Raw genomic sequence first — 23,006 nt, forward strand, 5'->3', positions numbered from 1 at the left:
TTTTTTTTTTTAGACCAGTACTTGAAAAGCAAGTGTTTGACGGAACCGGGACATGCTGTCCTGTCCTCATAGTCTGTTCCGCACATTGACCAGTAGATGACGACAGAGACCACAATAACGCCTGGCGTCATGGTCGGAAATCATGGGATGAACTCTGTTCACCAAATGTCTCTGCTCATTCTCAAGTAACGTGTGAATAAAGTCTATGTAGGCTTGTCATAATACATTTCTCACTCATTTAAAATGTGTTAATTTTTTGTGATTTTAAAGGCAGTATATCATATTTTGATAATAATTATTACAGTAGGCTATTTTTCATGACATTTTGTGCTGCTAATAACTAAAAAGGGCTAGGCTAAATAATAATAATAATAGAATACTAGCCTAATAATAATAACAACAACAACAAGAATAATACAAATAACAATAATAATAATAAATAAATAATAAATGAGTAACTACTGACTAGATAAATAAATAAATTATGCAAATTAAAACATTTAAACCGATTATATTAGGTGGTTTAGACTGTAAAGAAACAGTAAGTCATTATTCGTTTACATAGGCCTATTTAATAGATTTAAACGAAAAGTCAAAACATTTTAGCACACACACTCAGAAACGCGCACGCACATAATACACACTCAAAGACACAGACACAGACACAGACACACACACACACACACACACACACACACACACACACACACACACACACACACACACACACACACACACACACACACACAACAGCAACAGGCCTACAACTAATTTTATTTAATCTCATTTGCACCCCTTGCCTCTAGAGCTTGAAAGTGACGTCACTTCCCCAGATTTCATGGGACCTCCACTGCGTTTTTAGCTGAAAATCGCAGCATGTAGTCCAATGGCGGTATTAAAATTATATTTCGATCCCCTTTGAATTGTGCCACGAGCTCCACATATGTTATTTCTGATATTTTTGTTTAATTTTTCATACAAAACTCCAAACAATTTAGAAACATTTTTCATGAAGATGGCCTTGGAACAAAATATTGATACTTCTGCATTTATAATCTAGGCTATAGCATATTTGTAGCCCAGCGCATACAATGACTGAAATCAGAAGATTTTTACTCGCTACCATGTTGTTAGATGGTCAGCTTAGGTCCCGTGACTAAGGGGCAGGACTTTCGCTGTATGGGTGTGCTGCCTGTGCCATTCACATGGCATGACAGTGGTAGTTGCAAAGATAGAACAGCAGTAGTAGTAGAGTAGAGTGCTTTCTTGTCACTAGATAGGCTAAGTTGTTGTTTGAAGCAGCTCACAGATGCCCACAAAAGTAAAGATAACAGTATGTAATAAAATAAATAGCTATAAATTAGGCCTATAAAATAATATAATATAGGCCTACAATCAACTAATGGTTCAGTGCAAGTGCATGGATGACAGAGAGAGAGAGAGAGAGAGAGAGAGAGAGAGAGAGAGAGAAATGTTGCATACCCCACCCCCCACTCCGCTTCCTTGGTGCTTGGTGGCTGACTCAACCCAACCCAGTGTGCATACCTCACATGACATGACACAACTGGGACTTTGTGGCAATGAGGTGAACAGATAAAACATTCTGGACAGTGTGTGTGTGTATGTGCGTCGGTTGCAGTAGCCTACATGCCTACTACATTATACATTATACAGTAGCATAATATACATTATAGCCTAAGTTATACATTATATGTCAACTGTTGCACAGCTTTGCCGGTTTTGAGGCTTGCAAAAATGTCACATGGTTTACAGCATGTCCGGCCTAGACTCAAGTCAACTGAACTCCCGTTCCTACCCATAGGGTTCAATATGATATCAGTCCACATTTACCTTTATTTTTCAGGACATTGCACATTAACATACAGTACATACACATATGTAAATATGCCAGATTAAACACAAGGGCTATTTTCCATCCTATTGTCCAAGATAGGCAGACTGTATACAGGCAAAGCAAGTAAAAGCACAGACATACATTTTATTTTTTAGAGTAGACTTTTTCCAACAGCGCATTGGTAAGGTCACACAATAATGTTGGTTGAGAAGGCCTGGCTCTCAGTCTTCGCTCTTATTCATCCCAAAGGTGTTCTATTGGATTCAGGTTAGGACTCTAGTTAGGGCTAAATTTCATCCATACAAAACTGTGTCATCCAAGTCTTTATGGAAATTCCGCAATGTTTTGGTATCCTGAAGCGGATACTAAAGTCATAGGATACCAAACGTCAGGGAAGAAGTGGCGACCTTTGACCTCTGCCTATCATGGGGCGCGGCCGTCCATGATAGAATGCATTGGAATGGCAAGTGCGCATGAGCATTGCACAGCAAAAGCAGCAATGCGCCATCACAAACTCTGCCATGCTCAGGGCCAGTGTTGACAGATGTAGAATAATTATCGCATTTGTAAAAAAAAAATACTGGTTACACGAATGTGGATATTTTTAAATGTGGATATTTTTGTCCGTGTACGGGTAAACACTACATGTGGATATAAATAACAATTCCATTGTGACAGGTGCGTTTTAGCCCTAGACTGTACTGCGCAGCTGCACAGATCTCCAAGCATATGCTTCAGTGTCATGATGTTCATATACAAGACAATGGCACATTGCAGAATTCTATCGACAGCTCCTCCATACAAAAGTCAATTACTTCCGTTGCCATTGTCGCTCTATAGGTGCTTTGCTTCCAGCCTGCCACCCACTGGTTGAATGAAACCGGTGTTCTGTCAGTATGGGCTGCTTTGTCGACATGAGCTGTACCTGAAATGTCAAACTTAAATTCTCAATGGGCAAAAATCCAAATCTGTGTCTAAGCCACGGCCCAAATTCAATTACCGGTATGTACCAAAAAATGGACCGAAATTGTGCATGCACGCACCCACCCACCCACATGCTGGTAGAAAAATCCATCTAATACTGCTTATTCCTTTTTTTCTTTAAAAAAAAAAATATAGGCCTAGTTAGGGTATTCATTTTAATGAGGGTATTTATCATTTTAGCTTCAGCTTCTCAGCAGGACATTGATTTTTACAGAGGGTACGCTTTGTAATTGGGGCAGGTTGATGGAAATGAAAATTTAATTGAGGGATCTTGCATATTAATGGGGCAATTGTTCATTTGAAAATACATAAATAAATGTGCCCATATTAGCTCAATGGCTAATTTCCATCCATAACACAAAACCCTCATACAAAATAAAGTGAAATAACATAGTTATTGCTTGAAGACAAATTTCACAGACACCCATCAAATAGTTGTTCAATGTGCCTTACATATTTTGTTACACAGTAGGCTTATACATGAATGGAAGATACAGTATGAAGTTAAACATGGCACTGGCCTGTTTCCTCTCATGTGTGGCACACATTTTGTTTTAATGGTGTATGCATGCAAACTGAAATACACATTTGATATGATCTTGCGGACCAAGTAAAATGAAACTGTGGGACGGATTAGGGTCCAGAGGCTTGAGTTTCATACAGTACGCCTATGAGCTGTAGCCTACCAATACGCTTCTCACATGACCTAAACTAATGGTTTTCCTATCCATAATCCAACAATACACGCTACAGTACAATACAGTATTGCAGTGCATTGTAATGGCTTTGTGCTGCTGGATGGGTAGCTAACATTGACATGACACTGATAGGCTAACTCCTGGGTCAACAAACTGTGTGTTTGACAGGATTTAAAGTTGTTTAAAAAAAAGATAATTTTTTTTTTTTTTTTAAATGTCTGTAATATGTCTGCAGTTGAATTATGATGGCTAATGTGAGAATACTAAAGCTTTAGCTGGATTGTGGACTATTTGGAAAGTTTCGGTCGTAAATGATCAGGGCCACTGACATCTTTAACCCAGAGACAAAATCATCTGAAATCTCAGATCATTATCAAAAGGCTTAAACAGTATAACTAGCCTATATGGCCTATTATACAAAAAGTTTACAATTATAAAAATATATACTACTTATACATTGTACAAGATGATTCTAAATACATCTAGTCAAAGAACAAGATAGCCTACCGCTAATTTTCCCCAAGATTATTTAGCCTACTGACTGTCTTCAGGGGTTTTCAGGTCTGGTGAAAACATCACGCCATGACATGAGAGAGATTCCAAAGAAAGGGTTTATGCAGGGTTTTTATGGTTTAAAACCCCATATTACCTCAAGATAATACCATATGCGGTTAAAAAAATCCAACCAAACAAATCAACAAAACACAAATAAACAAAGAAAATACATTTTGTGGCGTTTGAAAGAGCAGAAGAGAATCGTACACACTCACTGAACGTCGACCGAGTTTGTGTTTTGCATATCTAAATAAGGACAGTTTTAAAACACGTTTTCTCGACAGAGAGGGGCATAATCACCTTAATATAGTTTTAAAGGCTTCCTTTTTTCTTTTGAATAGTTTATATTGTACTCAGCACATTATTTTGATACGGCTATGTACAAAATAGTTGGGCAGAACGAAGATCATTGGTCAGAAAAACATACCGATTCCTGTGTTTGCTATAATGTTGTAAATACGATATCTCCAAATATTACGCATAATTATATATAATCAGTTCTTAAGACTATCTTCTTCGTGACAGATGTCCTTTCAGGTGTTAATTATATGCCGTTGTTATTATTTTTGTTGAAAACGCAAGAGGAGAAAACACAAATGATTGTAACACAAGCGAGTGCACGGCAAGCTGCTGTGGTTGAGTCCACCCGGCTCTCATCGCAAGTTTAATAACAGCTAACCATGCGGTGATAGCACTATCCAAGAAGATTAACACCTCACTCAGTGATCGTGTAGAAGACTGACAGAAAGTAAAACTCAACATCGACGATGGTAGAAGTAGCACCAAGTTCCCTCGCCGCTCCGGCCAGGGCCCCGGCGAAGAGGTCCGCCAAGCCCAAGAAAGCTGGCCCGAGTGTCGGCGCTCTTGTGGTGAAAGCCGTGACAGCCTCCAAGGACAAGAAGGGTGTCTCCCTCCCGGCTCTGAAGAAGGCGCTGGCGGCTGGCGGGTACGACGTGGAGAAGAACAACGCTCGTGTCAAGGTGGCCGTCAAGAGTCTGGTCAGCAAGGGGACGTTAGTGCAGACCAAAGGCATCGGCGCATCTGGCTCTTTCAAGCTGGCCAAGAAGCCGGTCGTGGCCAAGAAGAAGCCCGTGAAGAAGGCCAAGAAGCCCGCGGCGAAGGCAGCCAAGAAGCCGGCAGCCAAGAGACCAGCAGCAGCCAAGAAGCCCAAGAAGACCGCAGCAAAGAAGAAGCCGGCCACGGCCAAGAAATCGCCGAAGAAGGCGGCAGCCAAGAAGCGCGTCGCGCCGAAAAAGGCCACCAAAAGCCCCAAGAAGGCGAAGAAGCCCGCCAAGGCCAAGGCTCCCAAGAAGGCCAAGCCGGCAAAGGCGCCCAAGAAGGCTGCTCCCAAGAAGAAGTAAAGCAGTGGAGGAATGAATGAAGTAAACCCAAAGGCTCTTTTCAGAGCCGCCCAATTGCACTTTCAAAGCGCACTATTCTCAATACTGCTATACTGGTTAAAAAAAAACCCCATCTAATACGTCTTATTCATATTCGGGCTACCGTATTCATTTTAAATGATGGTATTTATCATTTTAGCTTCAGCTTCTCAGCAGGACATTCATATGTACAGTACACTTATGGGGCAGGGTGTACTACCCACATTACTTCAATAGCTAATTTCTATCGATAGTCCATTACACAAAACCCTGATAACAAAATAAAGTTAAGTAACATAACCAAAAACAAAATGTTAATAAATAATACATACAATTTACATTTAATGGGACAGTGACTGGCCCTGTTTTTATTGTAGCCACTACTGTAAAGGTTTTTGTATGTAGTTGGGCTATCTCGTATTTTTTTCCGACATTTTTTTTCCAGATTTAAACAATTTGTCATAGGTCAAGTGTTCCATAATTTACACCCCATTATGCGACTATTTCCAAACACAGTATATATTTTGTTTATCTTGATATTATTTTATTGTTCTGCCCAAACGAGGTAGCCTACATCTGCTATCATGTCTTGCAGAAGCCCGTTTGACTACCTCCACTTTCAAAGCCTTTGGAAATAACATGCAGTGAGGAGGCCTCGGGTAGTTCCAAAGTTCTATTGGACATTATTATTACACTACATTATTACATCACATTACACATTATATTACACAGTATTACATTACATTTTCACACGCGTTTTCACCGTCTCCGTTAGCACTTTCAAAGTTCCCTTTGTCATAGAGGTCCTGGAAAACTCATTGAAAGTACAGTAATATACCATCAAATCGGGAAATTTTGCCTGTTGTTTAACATTAAATTAGCTTCTACTAAATTTCAAGCCATTAAAAATATTCCCAAATACATGCCAGTAAAAGCAGTACACAGCACTGACAGTATTTTGAACAGTTAAAACAAATAAAGTACCCATACTATATAGGGTAAGTAGATTGGAAAGGGTCAAAGTATCACATTTACTTTCAACAGTTAAAACAAAGTACCCATACTCTAGGGTAAGTAGATTGGAAAGGGTAAAGTATCACATTTAGCCCTAAACGTATGCACAATTCTACAAACGTACCGTGCCGTCATGGAAAATGCACTTTGGGTCATGAAAAAGTCATGGAGAAGATTTGACATTCTGTCAGTGAAAAAGAGTGGTATGGGGACTTTTAACAAAACAACTACGGTACTTGAATCACGGGGTTACATTACTATCATCAATCAATTTATCAATCAATTTATCATTTATAGAGCTGACTTGACTTGATCTTCTTTGCTTGAATGCCGAATACACAAAAGCATGAATATTGGTATTTGTTTTTACTGAACTGTATGTTCAAAAAGTGATATGGCGATTGTCTGGAACATACGGCATTGGTTTGGAAAATACAACTGTGTGTGGAGCGGGAAAGGCGGAAGAAAACAAAGACAACACAAGAATGGCTTGATGCGCTCTGATTGGCTCTTCACGTTCTGAAGCCAGCGAATGAGCGGCGCGATCACAAATATATATAAACTGCCAGTGACTACTACTTTTCATTCTGATCATTTTCAGCTTCTGTAACATACTGACAGGAAATCAACATGAGTGGACGTGGTAAAACCGGCGGGAAGGCGAGAGCTAAGGCCAAGACTCGTTCATCCAGGGCTGGACTCCAGTTCCCCGTAGGCCGTGTACACAGGCTGCTCCGCAAGGGCAACTACGGCGAGCGTGTTGGAGCCGGTGCTCCCGTGTACTTGGCTGCCGTGCTGGAGTATCTCACCGCTGAGATCCTGGAGTTGGCCGGCAACGCTGCCCGCGACAACAAGAAGACTCGCATCATCCCCCGCCATCTGCAGCTGGCTGTCCGCAACGACGAGGAGCTGAACAAACTGCTCGGCGGAGTGACCATCGCCCAGGGAGGCGTGCTGCCCAACATCCAGGCTGTGCTGCTGCCCAAGAAGACCGAGAAGGCCAAATAAACGCCCTGGTTTACACGACTACAAACGGCTCTTTTAAGAGCCACCCAAATCTTAATTGAAAGCTTATTCCCTCCCAACGTTCTGCTTCAATTTAGCCGACTATGGTCTCTAACAATGGTCGGTTAACAAACACTGGTATTACAGAATGCTGATTGTCAATGTAATTTAAATGCTCTTGGCGTGTATATCTATGAGCGGCCGGAATACTCAGACAAGATCATGATCAGATTGTATATTAGAAAATACAAAATACACAACCAATGCCACGTATGACTGCTAAAGCTGTATAGACCGTAGTCTTTCTTGATCTAAAACAGCTTTGACTTTTCTATGGATTTAAATACTATGATGCGTGTATTCGATAGACGAGGCTTCATATTAATATCTGTGTGTATGGGTACACTAACTAAAACTCCCAATTGAGTATCATATACACTCGAAATGAGCCTTAATCAGGATATAATATATTCCTATATACTGCCGTACAAAGGCTAAACGCAGTAACTACATATTTTGTCGAAATTGAGTTTATACTGAAAATGGCCTTAATAACACCTTATTTATTTTGTGGCAAAGTTTTGTGGTCCAAATGTGTCCCGTTTTAGAGATATTAATGTTTCAATTTCGCAGTAACTACAAAAGTCAACCTAAAACCAAGGCTAACCGCAGTAAGTGGTAGTTACTGCGGTCGCCTTTGTTCAACTGGTTCGAACATTCTAAAAAAACTAAAGCTAAACGCAGTACGTGTAGTTGCTGCGGTCTTCCTTTGTTCGCCTGGCTCGCAACACAGTAGAACGCCAAGGCTAAACGCAGTAGGTTGTGAAGTCATGCGTTCAGTTAACTCGGCTGCTCAGTAGATGCAGTCTGTCATCCGAGTAATGCAAATATCAAGTAACTAGACAACATTCACAAACACCCTCAGATTTCAAGCACAGACTGCATAAGTTGAGCAATCAACCAGCCGTTCCAACAAGAGTAAACTACTGTTTTTATTTCTCTGGTTCATTGTTCTGTCATTTGTCACCCGCATTTGCCATAACTTGTACCTAGAACTAGCGTTGTAACGAGTGCCTACCAGCATGTTTCAGTGTTTCATTTCCACCGCGTTTCAAAACGTGCATTTCGTAGCGTCATTCATTTATCAACTTCCATCTGTTTAGCGATCTCTAATGAGTAACAAACATAACTTGCAAACTGGCTATTTGAAGTCATAGACGTTTATTTGGTTAGAAATACTGTAAAACATTTCTGTAACATTTAACTGACCAGGTCACCGGCATGCTATCACTTCCTCATTCAGCAACAAAATGTTCCAATCAGAGTAAAATAGAGGGGGTGTCTGCAGTTTGATGGACCAAACCATTTTGGACAGGGGTGTTTTCAATGGGATTCTTTGCAATGTAGGCCCATGTTATAATATGAAAATAAGGGGGTTTGGTTTAAGGAAATGGTTTTAGTTGTCTATGTATTTTGTTTGCATTTCTTTGGTTTGTTATTTTGTTTTGTTATTGTTATTTAGTTGATTGATTTATTTAGTGAAATGGGCTTAGTCCAAAGGCCCTAGTAAATCAAGTAAAGTATACAGGTGAAAAAATAGGCCTAAATATTTACACCCATTATAATCTTGGGGTCATCCCCAACATTTTCCTAATTTACAGTCAAGTTCTATGTTATTGTACCACTGTCAAGCCACCTTTGAATGTGTCATGTATTCCTTTTAAGGTCGATATAATACTGTGTAGGCTACAGACACTTGAAAAACTAGTTCCTCAGTGTGCTTTGTACATGACAGTTATTTTCCTGTTATTCACGTTATGGTGTGATGAAAAGGTGATGGTATAGGATTTTTTTTTACTGATACTGATTTTTGTCATTTTTATCGGCCCTGAATATCGGCTTCTCCGTATCGGGCATCGGCCAAGGGTGATGTTTAAGTTTTAATAGGCAGAGGGCACCTTTTCCCAAAAAGGGCATAGGCTAAAATGGGTTAAAGTTGACACCCAAATGGTTGTGTGTATTTGTGTTCTGCATGTCCAGTGATATCAATGCCATTAGAAAACCAAATATAACAAAGAACACCATCCCAAATGCTTAAAAGTGTGTATTGTAATTGTAAAGTAATTTATTTGTATAGGCTTTCATGTCATATTTCACATGAAACTGTGCAATATGACATTTAAAAAAAAAAAAAAAAAAAAGATTACTGAAGCTAATGTGCAATTTAAATACATCACCCAATTATAAACTGACATAAACAAACCACAAACCAATAAAAATAAAATAAAAATGCTTAAGTAATTCAAAAATGTTATGTTCAGAACATAGCTAAATTGTAGATACTGCACTTAGCCTTTGGAATAGTGTTCTAATTAGTCACGTTATACAAAGGCTAAGTGCAGTATCTACGATTTTTCTACTTTTTTGAGGTCAAAGGTCATATTTTTTAAACTTTTCTTTTTCTTTAAAAAATTCCTTCCTATAAATGCAATATTTAAAAGCATCACCACTGTTGTACCAGAAACCTGCTGGGCTGGCCAGTACGAAAACTTTAAGGTCATTTTTCTCAGTTTCAATGGCGGCGTAGTTACTGCGCTTAGCCTTTGTAGGGCAGTATATTAGAATAAAATATATCATTTTAGTTGCCAGCCACTGGAGATATTTTGACGCCATGATTAAACCACAACACAGCCTACACAGTGTATCGTTCGTTCCTGAATTTGATTAATTGGGGGGTTCAACTGTCACTGGGATTATTCCAAGAGACTAGTATCATGTTTTTGCTAGTTGGTGTGTATTCTGATGAGATTCCACTCTAGCGCGCATCGTTTGGCGGAATTTGGGCGCGGTCTGGAAATGGAACGCCAACCTCCAATCAGCAACAAGCATGAGGATGACGTAATCGAAGGCGGCTCCTACGCTGGCCCATAAATACCGGGTATTGGTCCACAATTTTGCATTCGTTTTCATCTTAGAGAAAAAGAAGCAATTATACAACAATGGCAAGAACCAAGCAAACTGCCCGCAAGTCCACTGGCGGCAAAGCCCCAAGGAAGCAGCTGGCTACCAAGGCTGCCCGCAAGAGCGCCCCGGCTACGGGCGGCGTGAAGAAGCCCCATCGCTACAGGCCCGGTACCGTGGCCTTGAGGGAGATCCGTCGTTATCAGAAGTCCACCGAGCTCCTGATCCGCAAGCTTCCTTTCCAGCGTCTAGTCAGGGAAATCGCCCAGGACTTCAAGACCGACCTGCGCTTCCAGAGTTCTGCAGTCATGGCTCTTCAGGAGGCCAGCGAGGCTTACCTGGTCGGCCTGTTCGAGGACACTAACCTGTGCGCCATTCACGCCAAGAGGGTTACCATCATGCCCAAGGACATCCAGCTGGCTCGCCGCATCCGTGGGGAGCGTGCTTAAATTATTAATTGATAAACAAAAGGCTCTTTTAAGAGCCACCAACTATGCACTTTAAACTGCAAATTCCACGTTGAATATTGTATCGCGGGACCTCATAGTTTGTGCTAGCCCTACAAGGAGAAGCGTGAGGAAATGACTACTTCTAAAATAAAGTATCAAAAATGTAAAGTATTGGGTGGACTGACTAATGGTGCATTCCCCAGGGTTGGGAGATGGGATGTTTCTGACCTCCTACTTGCTGAAATGCATTGGAACGCCTGTTGAAGCGGAATGTTCAAGTCGCGAGCTGGGGCAAAAGCGAAGCAAACCGACTTCGCCCCATTGACTATCGTGATGTCATCACAGCAATGGCAGCGCACAGTGTTAAACCAGGCTCAAACTACACGACTAGCGATTGTGTGTCCGATTTTGGCGTCGGGGTGCACCGCACACTAGAAGAGAATCGCAACTGTCAATCTTGTCGCTGCTCGCAGCCACCGAGACAATGCCCGACGTTCTATTTCCAGTCGCAAATATCAAACACTGTTTGATTTCTACGATTTGCGATCGGCGACTCTTTGAGCTGCCAAAGTTCTATCTTAGAACGTCACTCACGACGAGGAAATCTTTCCCGACAATCGCTTGCGATGGTCCTGGGGGGTAACGTTCCAGCGATTGTCGTAAGGGGGGTTTTCAGCCGAGAATCGGCGCGATAGTCGTGTAGTTTGAGCCAGGCTTTAGGAATAGTTTATGTTGCACATCACCATTCTATGGACAAATAAAGTTGATTCAGACAGGTTAACGGTTGCAAAACAGCCTGTTAACTTTTCTTAGGTGTAGTTATATTGACATTTCGTCTTTCAAAGATGAAATGCGGCTAAATGAAAATAACACATGATGTTGTTTACATTGCTGACATCTTTGAGAAATGGATATGTAGTTTTTGTCCCTCCATGTTTGTAGTTTGTTTGACTTGCTGATTGGAACGCTTTCAAGTGGGAGGTAGCTGCCTTCTTGTTGCCTACTAGGAAGCTCCTACCTCTGGGGAATGCAGCATAAATATAGACTAGGAATACACGAGCGGACCTGGGTGAAATCCTCAATTCTCTGGCACTTGGCGCAGGAGTGACGTGGTTTCTAAGCGCGGTGACTTTATATTTATTTCTATTATCAAATATTCTTTGGTACCTCCCTTTCCCAATTATCGCAATTGTTGCTGATTAAGCCGAGCTGTATTTTAACCGCGGTTGGCGTATCGCTACAGGTTACAAACACCCCACTGTTGTACCGACCTCGCCCTGCAAGTAGGCCTACTTCTGTTTTTGAACTGCCATAGAAGGCGCAATCCCAATCTGACTGACCTGGTGAGCACCACCCGATTAACAATGAATTATCATGTCATGTGTTATACCATGGACGCTATATTCAAATAGGACGGTTTACATGATCAGTTGGGGTTCCTACATTTGGTTTGGGTTATTTCAGACATTGATAGTAAGCGTGTTTTTAGTTGGTAAGTAAAGTCGTTTTTTACACGAATCACGACAATCACAAACACCGTGTTTTGCTCATGGCTAAATCGAAGCATATCACAATGATGATTATGTTGCTCTCCTTCCTTCTTTCTTGATTTTTGAATACTGCACTTACACTTGCTCAAAGCTTTCAGGCGTCCACTTCGAACATAAACATAACATGGAGGACCAAGTTGGTATTCCAAGTAGATAAAATTGGTAGAAAACTTTGGGTATGAAGCCTACCTCCAGAAAATGGGCAAACCTGGTAATCTATCCCTAGCATGCATCCTTGAGTTAAGAAAATGAGGACCCGATGGCTTTTAGCTGATTTAACATCACTGTAACCATTTATTTTGGGACCCCCCCCCCCCTTTTTTTTACAGACTGTTCAAGGATCTAACCATTTGAGCCCATTTAAAGTACAGAGCAGGGATGGGCAACATTTATGATTAGGAGGGCCACAGACCTGAATGCAAATCAGAGTTTGAGTTTGAGAGATTGATACCCCCAGCCACATATCATCTTCATAAATCACACACTGTGTGGGCCCCCTGGCCTAAACACACAACGTGGCTCACTGGCGGCCCATGTTGTTTGGAAGGAATAGACATGTACTGTGTTGGTGGCCAACGGTATAATTACAACAGATTGATTCAGAAGCCGTTTACGAAAATATATTGTCATTCATTTTTAAATGAGGCCTACTGTTTTATCGGGAGCGTACCTACGGTATGTTCCCTGGTCTTTGTATGGGACAGGGGAGCTTAGGACCCTTTTTCTAAAAATCCTATCAATGGGTCCTATGTTACCCACTTTGTATCTGACAAGGGGATAAGGCCCAGGATGCTTGAGCATGCATATTTCTTGCAGGAACGTTTGCCATTCGTAATCCATGTCAAGTTTGTGCACAGTGACAGCCTAACCACAACCCGTACTCGCCATGCACGGCAGCAGTCTACTTGAAAGGAGCGGGCTAGGGCTAGGCCTACGGGGCACATTTAGTGAGGAGGCGGGACGCATGTGGCCCCTGGACCTCCTGTTGCCCATCCCTGGTGTAGGGTATATCATTATGGAAACTCTCACATATGTGCACCCCCCTCTATTCCCATGTAGGCTTGATGCACTCCTGTTCAGAGAGGAATATTCTGCTGAAAGACCTTCAACGCCGGTGATTATAGCTCTAGATTGCAGAGGTGAGGAAAAAAATGGGTGCCGATCAGAAAGTAAAATCCTGACACATTTGTTTTCCTCCTGGCAGCCAATTCAACAAATCAGCTGATCCTAATTCCCCCTAAGTCAGGTTAATGAGCTAATAATGAATGAAATCACCTGTGCTGTGTTGAGAGTGCAGACAGAGCTAATTACGGAAATCAATTCACTTGTGTTGAGAGCACAGGTAGAAGGAAAACCTATGCAGACCTGCTTTTACTCTGCCAGTCCAGGGTTTTCCATCTCTGCTGCAATGTAGATTGTGTATCCCAAGGTGTTTGTTGTAGTTTACTATAATTACATTACCTGAGCACTTACTTTACTTAATAGGCCTACATTAAATACTGTTTTATTGGATCAAAACATTATCGCCTAAACACAACAAATGCACCTAATTGATATTCTTCATTCACTATAGAATGAGATTATTATTAGTGAGATTTTTGGAGATTATTGCATACAGGAACGAGTGATTGGCTGGATTAGCACCTTAACCCACATGCTATTGTGTGTGATTTAAAAAAAAAAAATGTGTACAAATGTCAAGTTTCTGAAAAGGAGTAGGTGGTTGTTTTTGGCATGCCACTGGGCGCATTTGATATTTTTAATTCCAAATTAATAATTCAAATTTTAAAATAGTTCTGTCGTTTACATTGCATCTTTATTTATTTTTCAAATTACACGAGGTAAAAAGTGAAAGTAAGTTTTATTGGGAATTAAATTGAGATGGTTCGGGATTAAATGTCCCAAGTAACCGAGGCCACTGTCAGTAAAGTTGATTGTCTGGTTAATGTCTTTGCAGATGCCGAAACTGAAAGGCCATAGAATGTGCCGGAAGATGCTGGAAAACAAAGGTGCGGGCAATGATGGAATTGCAAACACAGCTGAAGTTTGACTTATGTCTCATTCCCCGGCGGTAGGAGCTTCCCAATATGCAACCAGGAGGCAGCTCCACTTGAACGCGTCAACCAGCAAGTCAAACTTGAACTATTTCTATCACTGTGCACCCATGCTGTGCACTGTCATTGTTGTGTTGACGTCATGATTTCGAAGTTGGGGTACTTCGATTTGGCCCCAGCTCGCGACTTGAACATTCCGCTTTAACAGGCGTTCCAATGCATTTCAGTAAGTAGGAGGTCAGAAATATCCCATCTCCCACCCTCTGGGAATGCACCATTAGTGCATAGGCGTAGCCAGGGGTGGGCCTGGGTGGGCCTGGGCCCGCCCAGACATCCAAGCCCACCCCATTCACACTTGACAGTCAACTGTTGCCTCATTGAACTATAATTAATGGCATAGCACTGAGCGATAATTAATCATTTTGTCAAAAGTCTGGTTCATCTTCTGTGATTTCTATGATTTCAATTTCAAAGTATCATTTTTGAGCACGATATTATAATATCTACTGTATCTATACGCTTTCGGGTTGGGCCCGTCCGATTTTTTCTGGGCCCATCTGTTTTATTATTTCTGCCTACGCCCCTGCATTAGTGACCAAGTTCTTCGACATCTTCCCTCTATGAATATGCTTGTGTGACTAGTTACACAAAATGAAACTTGGCGATATTTTTACATACATAAAATCACACATCTTTTGTGCAGCACTGCCCCTGACCCCGGCTGATGGACCAATCATCATTGAGGTGAGAGGTCATGTAACAGCCGACGCACCAATCATCCTCCAGCCACACACTGTCGGGGCCGACGCTCATGAGCTCACCTGGAAACCGCTACACAACGACGCACACCCACCTGTCACAGAGTACAGGAAGGTACACACATACACACTCTCTCAAGATACTCACACAAGTTACACGGAAAGGTACACTCTATACACACTAAAGTACACTTTGTACACACACACACACACACACACACACACACACACACACACACACACACACACACACACACACACCATACAGTACACGCACATACATCATACAGTACACACACAGAGGAAATCACTCACAAAGAAACAGTTGTGTATTATGCTTCCTCTTTGTGTGTGTGTGCATCATGTCTTCCTCTTTGTGTGTGTTCATGTGTGTTCCATCCTGTGTGTCAGGTGGGTGACCCTGGCGAGTGGATGGTGAGCAGTGTGTCTGGCTCGACCTTCAGTGTGACCTTGACCCCGCTGCAGCCCAATAGCCAGTACCAGGTGGAGGTCAAAGGCCACAACACGTCCTTCAACACCAGTAGAGGTCAGGGACACACACACACACACACACACACACACACACACACACACACACACACACACACACACACACACACACACTATAATGTTCATACATACTGTTCAGATGCACACTGTATAGGCCTACATACCTTCTGCACTGTCAAAGGTCATGGACACACACACACATGCACGCACACTACACACATTTAACACCGGCAGAGCTAAAACTAAAAACATGTATTTGTGTCGTGAGGTAGTACTGTTACTAATTTAGAGAGTTATGTTAACTATTAACCTGTATCCATTTTTTATAAAACGTCCATTCTGTCTGCGACCCTTCACTGTGTAAACCTACCAGTTTCTGTGCCTGTGACAGCATACTATATTTCATATGTTTGGGTTGTAGAGTTGAACTGGAATGTGAAAAAAGAAGAAGATGAAGAAGAAGGAGGGCCTAATGTTCTAGAACACGGAGAAGGAGAGCCTAATGTTCTGGAACATTGTGAAGAGTCTGGTATTCTAGAACGTGGTGATGGAATGCACCCCTCCTACTGGGCCACACCTGTGAAGATCATCAAACAAGAAGAGCCAGATGTTTCCCTCATGGATTCTACAGGTACAGAAAATCACATCTTAAGCCTATTTGGGGCAGCCATGGCCTAGTGGTGAAGGAGATGGACTTTAGATCAGAGGGTTGCCTGTTCGAATACCACCCTTCCACTGCCTACCTCACTTCATGGCTGAGGTGCCCTTGAGCAAGGCACCTAACCCCACACTGCTCCAGGGACTGTAAACCAATACCCTGAACTTAAAATAACTGTGAGTGTCTTTGGATAAAAAGCATCAGCTAAGTGTATAATGATGTAATTTTTCATGTACGGCCAAGATCTGACTTGATTGGACTGATGTTACATTTTATTATTCTTATGTGCATTTAGTATTATTATTTATGTGCGTTTATTATTATTTGTATTATTGATATTACTATTATTATTACTATTATTACTATTATTATTATTATTATCATCATTAAAATGTTCTTGCAGGTCATTGGGAAGGTTTGTATTTAGGAAGCAGTGGTGTCCCACAGGTGCCGCACTACTTTAACCCCACTGGGATAGCACAGTGTTACATCCTGACTGTATGTATCACACTAGCCGCTGTGATGTTACATTACATTTCGCTGATGCTTTTATCCTTTTATCCCAATCTTCTTAAAGGGACACTGTGCAGGAAATGGTCAAAAAAGATACTGCAACTGTGCTGCTCATTGAAACTGGGCAGCCTATTGCCAAATTTGATCTTTTCATGAAAGTTTACTAAGTAATAAACTAATATTTTCTATTATGGCCCAAGTACAGTCATTTTTACAGCTAAAAATGGCTATTTCTGGAAATTCAAAATGGCGGACAATGGAGAAGATCCCCCTTTTCATGTATGAAAAGTGCAATTCTTCCAGTCATATTGAATACCGGTACTTAGAATTTGATGGTGGTGGTAAGTATTCATGAAAAAGGTAACATTAGTGAATGGGTAGCATGAATTCTGAATTAAGCCCTATTCGGACGGGACGAGTTTTTTTTTAATGCACATGGGGAAATGTGATTTTATCTCTGGACGTTGGCAATAGAAATGGCAGATTCGGACTGGATTACAATACCTCAGTAAACGAACAGAAAGTGGAAGGGGTAAATTCTCACACACTGTTGTGACAGTCTTGTCGTGCTATTGATTTTTGAGCATATTATTGCAAATCCATGGAGGCATTTGGTCTCCTCATGGAACAATTTTAAAATTGCCTGCTGGTTTACTAACCCATCAGAATCCATTCTAATGTGTCCGTATGCGTGTCCTTCCATTTGGAGAATGCTGCCTGATTTCGACAGCTAACACATGTTGGAACAACTCCCTAACAACACTGACTGCTTACTGTGGTTGTAATGTTTACAAGCCCTGAGAGATTAGATATTATGTGTGTTTCTTGCACTTAACCAGACATCTTTACGGATTGCATTCGGAAGGGATTAGTATTACAAAGGAACATTTGTCCAGACCGTTTCACAGGTGGTAAAACTCTCGGTGAAGTTTACCGACATACTCTGCTACCTTTACTGACATGGCGCTTTCGGATCTCCCCATTAAACTAGTCCCATCTAAATATGGCTTTAGACATTTAGGTACAGGGTATTGGTTAAAGTCCCTGGAGCAATGTGAGGTTAGGTGCACTTCAGCCATGGGGGACGGTGCTGGTAAGGGTGGGATTTGAACCTGAAACCCTCTGATCTAAAGGCCTGCACTCTAACCATTAACCCATTTTAGCCCAAGTCACCTTCAGAAAGCGCCTGCTGAATGCCTCAGCCCTATTTGGGAAAAGGTGCCCTCTGCCTATTAAAACCTAAATAGCTCAGCCTCCAAAGCACATAAAAACATGAATGAAATAATGCATCTTGCATTAGAATGTGTTCGTTCAGCTGTAACATACCCACATTTCAATTAGAAAGCTAAAATCTGAATGCAGCCTACATGTCACTCCAGGCGCCAAAGGTCAAACAACGTATACACAGCTTAAGGCTAAAATGGGTTAAGCTATGGCATTCAGCAGCTGAACAACTGTACTGAAGTTTACCGGTTACTCTGACCTGTGTTTGTGAAAGAGTTTGGACTGGATCTGTTTCCTACTGCAGGAGGGCTCTCCGTCATGGTGAAGCAGGAGCATGGTGGAGTGTGTACCTCAGAGGATGCTATAGACGGCTGCCATTTGGGACTTACCCACAATGATACTACTAATACATTGAGTAAGTTTGAAATATCTTGCAAAGAAACTGATGAACTGTTCCTCAGTCTGCCACTGTTTTTGCTAGGCTTCTGGGAAGGTCAGTGCTGCTGACAAAGGTTTTGGACCTACTTTTTATTTCAGCGTCATCACATACTGTAGTGGTTCTTAACCTTTTTGGTTAAAGCCCCCCTTAACTGTGTCTGAGACAAGTAACGCCCCCCCTGCCCCCAAGCCAATATTCTTCTACTTTTACGTACTAAAAATTACAATGCCTTTTACTCGAGACACCCATGACTTGTTTTAATTTTGTTTTGATTTTGGTTAACCTTTTGGATGTGTTGTTGTGACCCCTGGGGCGACGGGACATCAGGATAAGAACTAGTGGCCGTGTTTGTGATGGTACATTGCTGTGCAGCGTGCATGCATGCTTCACCATTTCAGTGTTTTTTTTCTAACCAGAATGAAAGACATGCTGGAGAATCATACTGTATGAAGCAATGATTTTTGTCTTGTGCTTTTTTCTTTGCGGACAGAAAAGGAACCGCTTTCATCTGCAAATCCTGAGTCCATGATGATGGCACCATCAACGTCCCCGACCCAGGCATTAAATAAACCCTGCTTTTCTATTTGCTGTGAGGCCTTCAATAACAAGACAACCTTGAAAGCACACACACAGAAGACCACAGAGCACCACCACCACTGTGAGCATTGTGGGAAACGGTTCACTACAGCAAACGGTCTAAGGAGACACCGTCGCGTTCACACAAGCGAGAAGCCTCATCGCTGTGCAGACTGTGGGACAAGTTTTTCACAGAAAGATTCTCTCAGGAGACACCAACGTATTCACACCAGAGAGAGACCTTATCACTGTGGACAGTGTGGGAAGAGCTTTGCGCAGGCAGGAGCTCTCCAACTACACCAGCGAATTCACACAGGAGAGAGGCCCTACCAATGTGGACAGTGCGGCAAGAGCTTTTCACGAGCAACAACTCTGAGAGAACACCAGAAAATTCACACAGGGCAGAAGTCCCACCACTGTGCAGAGTGCGGGAAATGTTTTTCAAGAGAGGATCACTTGCGAATACACCAGCGCATTCACACAGCAGCGAAACCCTACCAGTGTCTTGAGTGTGGCAAAGGTTTTTCACAGCTGGTGTCTCTGACGGCACACCAGCACATCCACACAGGAGAGAAGCCATATCACTGTGGACAATGTGGGGAAGGTTTTTCGACGGCTGGCAATCTCCTAGTACACCAACGCATTCACACTGGAGACAAAATCTACAACTGCCATCAGTGTGGTAAAAGTTTCTCAACTGCTGGAAATCTCAGAGTACACCAGCGTATTCACACAGGCGACAAACCCTTCAACTGCCAACATTGTTGGAAGGGTTTTTCGACGGCTGGAAACCTCTCAGTGCACCAACGTGTTCACACTGGAGAAAAACCTTACCTCTGTGCACAGTGTGGGAAGACTTTTTCGACAGCTGGAAATCTCAGAAAGCACCAACAGATTCACACATCAGACAAGCTCCACCTGGGCAAGGGATGATTTTTTTTTTTTTACCGGGTGATGCTGTTGAGGGTAACGTCGCCCAGCAGTCTTAGAGCAGTTGTTGAGCACTCAGGAAGACACAAAGCAGTTGTTTTCAGATGATGCGCTATTTATTTCTCTGAACCCAAATTAGGGCCATGAGGCGGAAAGCAAACAAAAGGGTAAACAATAATTAAATTGAAACAACGGATTCATATAGGCGACAAACCCCACCTGGGCAAGGGATGATTTTTTTCCCCCCCTGGGGGATACTCATTAAAAAAATAGTAGGGGATCGAATTAGGTATTGCAATGACCCACCCTGTCTGTTTGCCTGTGTGTTTGCCCTTGTTTTGGGTCGTCTGCGCCAAAAGCATATCATAACATGCACCTAGCATTAGGCTCACTAGCCTGGGGTCCGTTTCTCGATTCTTGTCGTTGCTAACCGTCTTAAGACCGTCTTAAGACCGTCTTACCATTCCCTTGGATTTAGTGGTGAGCGTCGCTGTCGAGAGAGACTTGAGTCACTCTTACGAAGGACGTTGCTACCGTCATTAGCAAAGACGCTTTCGAAATACGGACCCCTGGGCAGCACCCAAGCGCACCTTGCCATTTTAATCTAGCCATAATTATCTAACCACCAGTATGTATCATAATTTTGCATTGGGCATGCATGCTGCGCTGACTGTGCTGACTGCGCAGCAATGAGCCATCACAAAGGAGCCCATTGTCTTGACGGGGTGGAGGGGGATGATGATGTTTCATGATGATGATGATGATGATGATGATGATTATGATGTCCAGTCAGAAATTGACTGGATTACTGTAGTTTAGTGTTGCTCAAGAAGGCTCTACAGCCTCCCAGGGGGTGATGGGTAGACCTAGGGTGGTGCTCAGATGGAGGCAGCGGTAAAAGTGATGGGTGGGGTTATGCTAAATCGCAAATGGGAGGGGCATTAGTGTACTTTCATTTGATTTTGACAGCTTGTGGGTGTGTGCCACTGGTTGGTGTTATGACGCTGGGAATAAAGAGGGTTTTCAAAACAACAATGTTCCCCAATAACTCCATTAGGTGATCACCATCTAGATTCTAGATTAACAAATGTTACCAGGACTGGACACAGACCGTAAAACAGGCCAGGCATTTTTAACAGTTTATTTTTTTTTAAAGATATTTTTCTGGTCTTTTTATGGCTTTATTTGATACTGGACAATTGAGATAGACAGGGAATGATTAGGGAGAGAGAGAGAGAGAGAGACAGGGAGGATCAGCAAATGACACGGGCTGGAGTTAAATCCAGGTCTGCGGCCAAGCAGCCCAGTGCCTTACAACGGTAGGGCCGGGCCAGGCCAGGCATTCTTGACGTTGACCAGCCCCTCTCACAGCCCCTTCTCGTATTCGACAGTAGTATGATTAGTCAGTTCACGGTCTATGTTAAAAACCGGTCTCTAAGGAAAACGAACAACAATCACAACAACAACAACAAAAACAACAGCATCGGTTCTCAAGGACTGTTTGCCCTCCGGGAAAATGCCCTGTATGCCAGGTGGCCAGTCAAGCCTTGAATGTTATTGTGGACCATTACGTTTTTTTTTTGTTTTTTTTTTGTCTCGTATTGAGTTAATTTGAGTCTCATGATCCCCTCATAAGGATTGTCTTCTATACCTTACGTGTGCACTTAATATCTGTTATATCTTATGCTGTCATATGCCTATTGTTGTGTCATTTTTATTGATTGATTCAGAGGGTCTGCACAAGGATTTGAATGTGTAGATGGTTTATGCACAAATGACAAATAAAGCACTTTTTTGACCTAGAGAAGGGCTGTTTAAAAAAAAACTATTTTGTATACACAACTTGTTTCGCCACCATACTTGTGTGTTTTTATGGCTGTCTTTTTTTTATCAGGTTCTTTCCAGATTTTGTGCTTCTTGGGTATCTTATGCACGTCTGCCATTTTGAATTTCATTTTCAGAAATGGACATTTTTAGCCCGAAAACATACCGAACTTTAGTCATATTTGTCATTCATGAAAAAAAAATGGCAGACAACACAGTTTCAATGAGCTGCATAGTTGCAGTACCTTCTCTCTCCACCATTCTACACAGTGCACCTGTAATACTTAGCAGATGCGTTTTATCCAAAGCAGATAATAGTTATTTTAGTTACAGGATTTTGATTACATCAATGTGGGGTCAGGTACCAAGGACACTTCAGCCATGGATGAAGGACCTGGTTGTGATTTGAACCTGCAACTCTCTGATCTAAAGGCCAGCACTCTATCCATTGAGTCATTGCCAGTCAATTTAATGTAACATTTAGTTAAGATATGGTGCATCACAAATTGCACACGTGGAAAATAAGACATGTCAACAAATGCACAATTTTTCATTCTTCCAAATTTGGCCCCGGGCCTGAGTTTGACATCCCTGGGTTATGGTGTCAGACTTGTAGTGCAGAGGTTGCCGGTTCGACTTCCGACCTGCCAGGTTGGTGGGGGTAGTAATTAACCAGTGGTCTATCCTCCTCCATGAGGTACTGTACTGTACCGTCCCGCCACACGCCATTGGGGGTTGGCCTTGCATGGGTGAGGCATAAATGCAAATTTGTTGTGTGCTGTGTCACAATGCATAGGAGTTGGAGTTTCCCAGTTGGGCACTTGCTTTCACTGCTATTTGGTTATTGAATCCAGTGCCTGTTTAAAGTGGAGAGTGGGTCATATTAGCCAGGCTAGTGACTTGCCGACAATCAGGCTAAGTCATAATAGGGCTTTTTCAAGATAAAGACATGCATGTGATTCTTAAAATCTATTATCTATCTGCTATATAAAACAGACATTTCTGATAAATAATATACAATGGCCCCGTCTCTGGCTTTGGGAACTGAAGGGTTGGTATAGGGCCTTGCA

General features: G+C 42.1%; 4 protein-coding genes across 4 annotated transcripts; all 4 read left to right on the forward strand.

Annotated features, from left to right (window-relative positions):
- Window positions 1-4,804: 4,804 nt before the first annotated feature.
- Window positions 4,805-5,578, forward strand: LOC134454896 (histone H1-like). Its single transcript, XM_063206007.1, has one exon. The coding sequence runs from the start codon at window positions 4,860-4,862 to the stop codon at window positions 5,451-5,453; it is 594 nt and encodes a 197-aa protein (XP_063062077.1). The 5' UTR covers window positions 4,805-4,859; the 3' UTR covers window positions 5,454-5,578.
- Window positions 5,579-7,085: 1,507 nt separating this feature from the next.
- Window positions 7,086-7,542, forward strand: LOC134454977 (histone H2A-like). Its single transcript, XM_063206056.1, has one exon. The coding sequence runs from the start codon at window positions 7,116-7,118 to the stop codon at window positions 7,491-7,493; it is 378 nt and encodes a 125-aa protein (XP_063062126.1). The 5' UTR covers window positions 7,086-7,115; the 3' UTR covers window positions 7,494-7,542.
- Window positions 7,543-10,110: 2,568 nt separating this feature from the next.
- Window positions 10,111-11,023, forward strand: LOC134454935 (histone H3). Its single transcript, XM_063206024.1, has one exon. The coding sequence runs from the start codon at window positions 10,490-10,492 to the stop codon at window positions 10,898-10,900; it is 411 nt and encodes a 136-aa protein (XP_063062094.1). The 5' UTR covers window positions 10,111-10,489; the 3' UTR covers window positions 10,901-11,023.
- Window positions 11,024-13,126: 2,103 nt separating this feature from the next.
- LOC134454763 (zinc finger protein 883-like) lies at window positions 13,127-21,284 on the forward strand. Its single transcript, XM_063205925.1, has 7 exons — window positions 13,127-13,589; window positions 14,408-14,459; window positions 15,208-15,377; window positions 15,674-15,809; window positions 16,194-16,403; window positions 18,472-18,582; window positions 19,097-21,284. The coding sequence occupies exons 2-7, from the start codon at window positions 14,408-14,410 to the stop codon at window positions 20,113-20,115; spliced, it is 1,698 nt and encodes a 565-aa protein (XP_063061995.1). The 5' UTR covers window positions 13,127-13,589; the 3' UTR covers window positions 20,116-21,284.
- The last annotated feature ends 1,722 nt before the right edge of the window (window positions 21,285-23,006 follow it).

This window comes from Engraulis encrasicolus, chromosome 1, assembly GCF_034702125.1.
Source record: "Engraulis encrasicolus isolate BLACKSEA-1 chromosome 1, IST_EnEncr_1.0, whole genome shotgun sequence".
NCBI classification, from domain to species: Eukaryota; Metazoa; Chordata; class Actinopteri; order Clupeiformes; family Engraulidae; genus Engraulis; species Engraulis encrasicolus.

Bases quoted from the DNA above. Each gene is read 5' to 3' on its own strand.
- LOC134454896 (XM_063206007.1), top strand. From the start codon at position 4,860: ATGGTAGAAGTAGCACCAAGTTCCCTCGCCGCTCCGGCCAGGGCCCCG.
- LOC134454977 (XM_063206056.1), top strand. From the start codon at position 7,116: ATGAGTGGACGTGGTAAAACCGGCGGGAAGGCGAGAGCTAAGGCCAAG.
- LOC134454935 (XM_063206024.1), top strand. From the start codon at position 10,490: ATGGCAAGAACCAAGCAAACTGCCCGCAAGTCCACTGGCGGCAAAGCC.
- LOC134454763 (XM_063205925.1), top strand. From the start codon at position 14,408: ATGCCGAAACTGAAAGGCCATAGAATGTGCCGGAAGATGCTGGAAAAC. The intron at 15,378-15,673 runs GTACACACATAC...CCTGTGTGTCAG, and splicing joins CTGTCACAGAGTACAGGAAG to GTGGGTGACCCTGGCGAGTG. The intron at 15,810-16,193 runs GTCAGGGACACA...TTTGGGTTGTAG, and splicing joins GTCCTTCAACACCAGTAGAG to AGTTGAACTGGAATGTGAAA.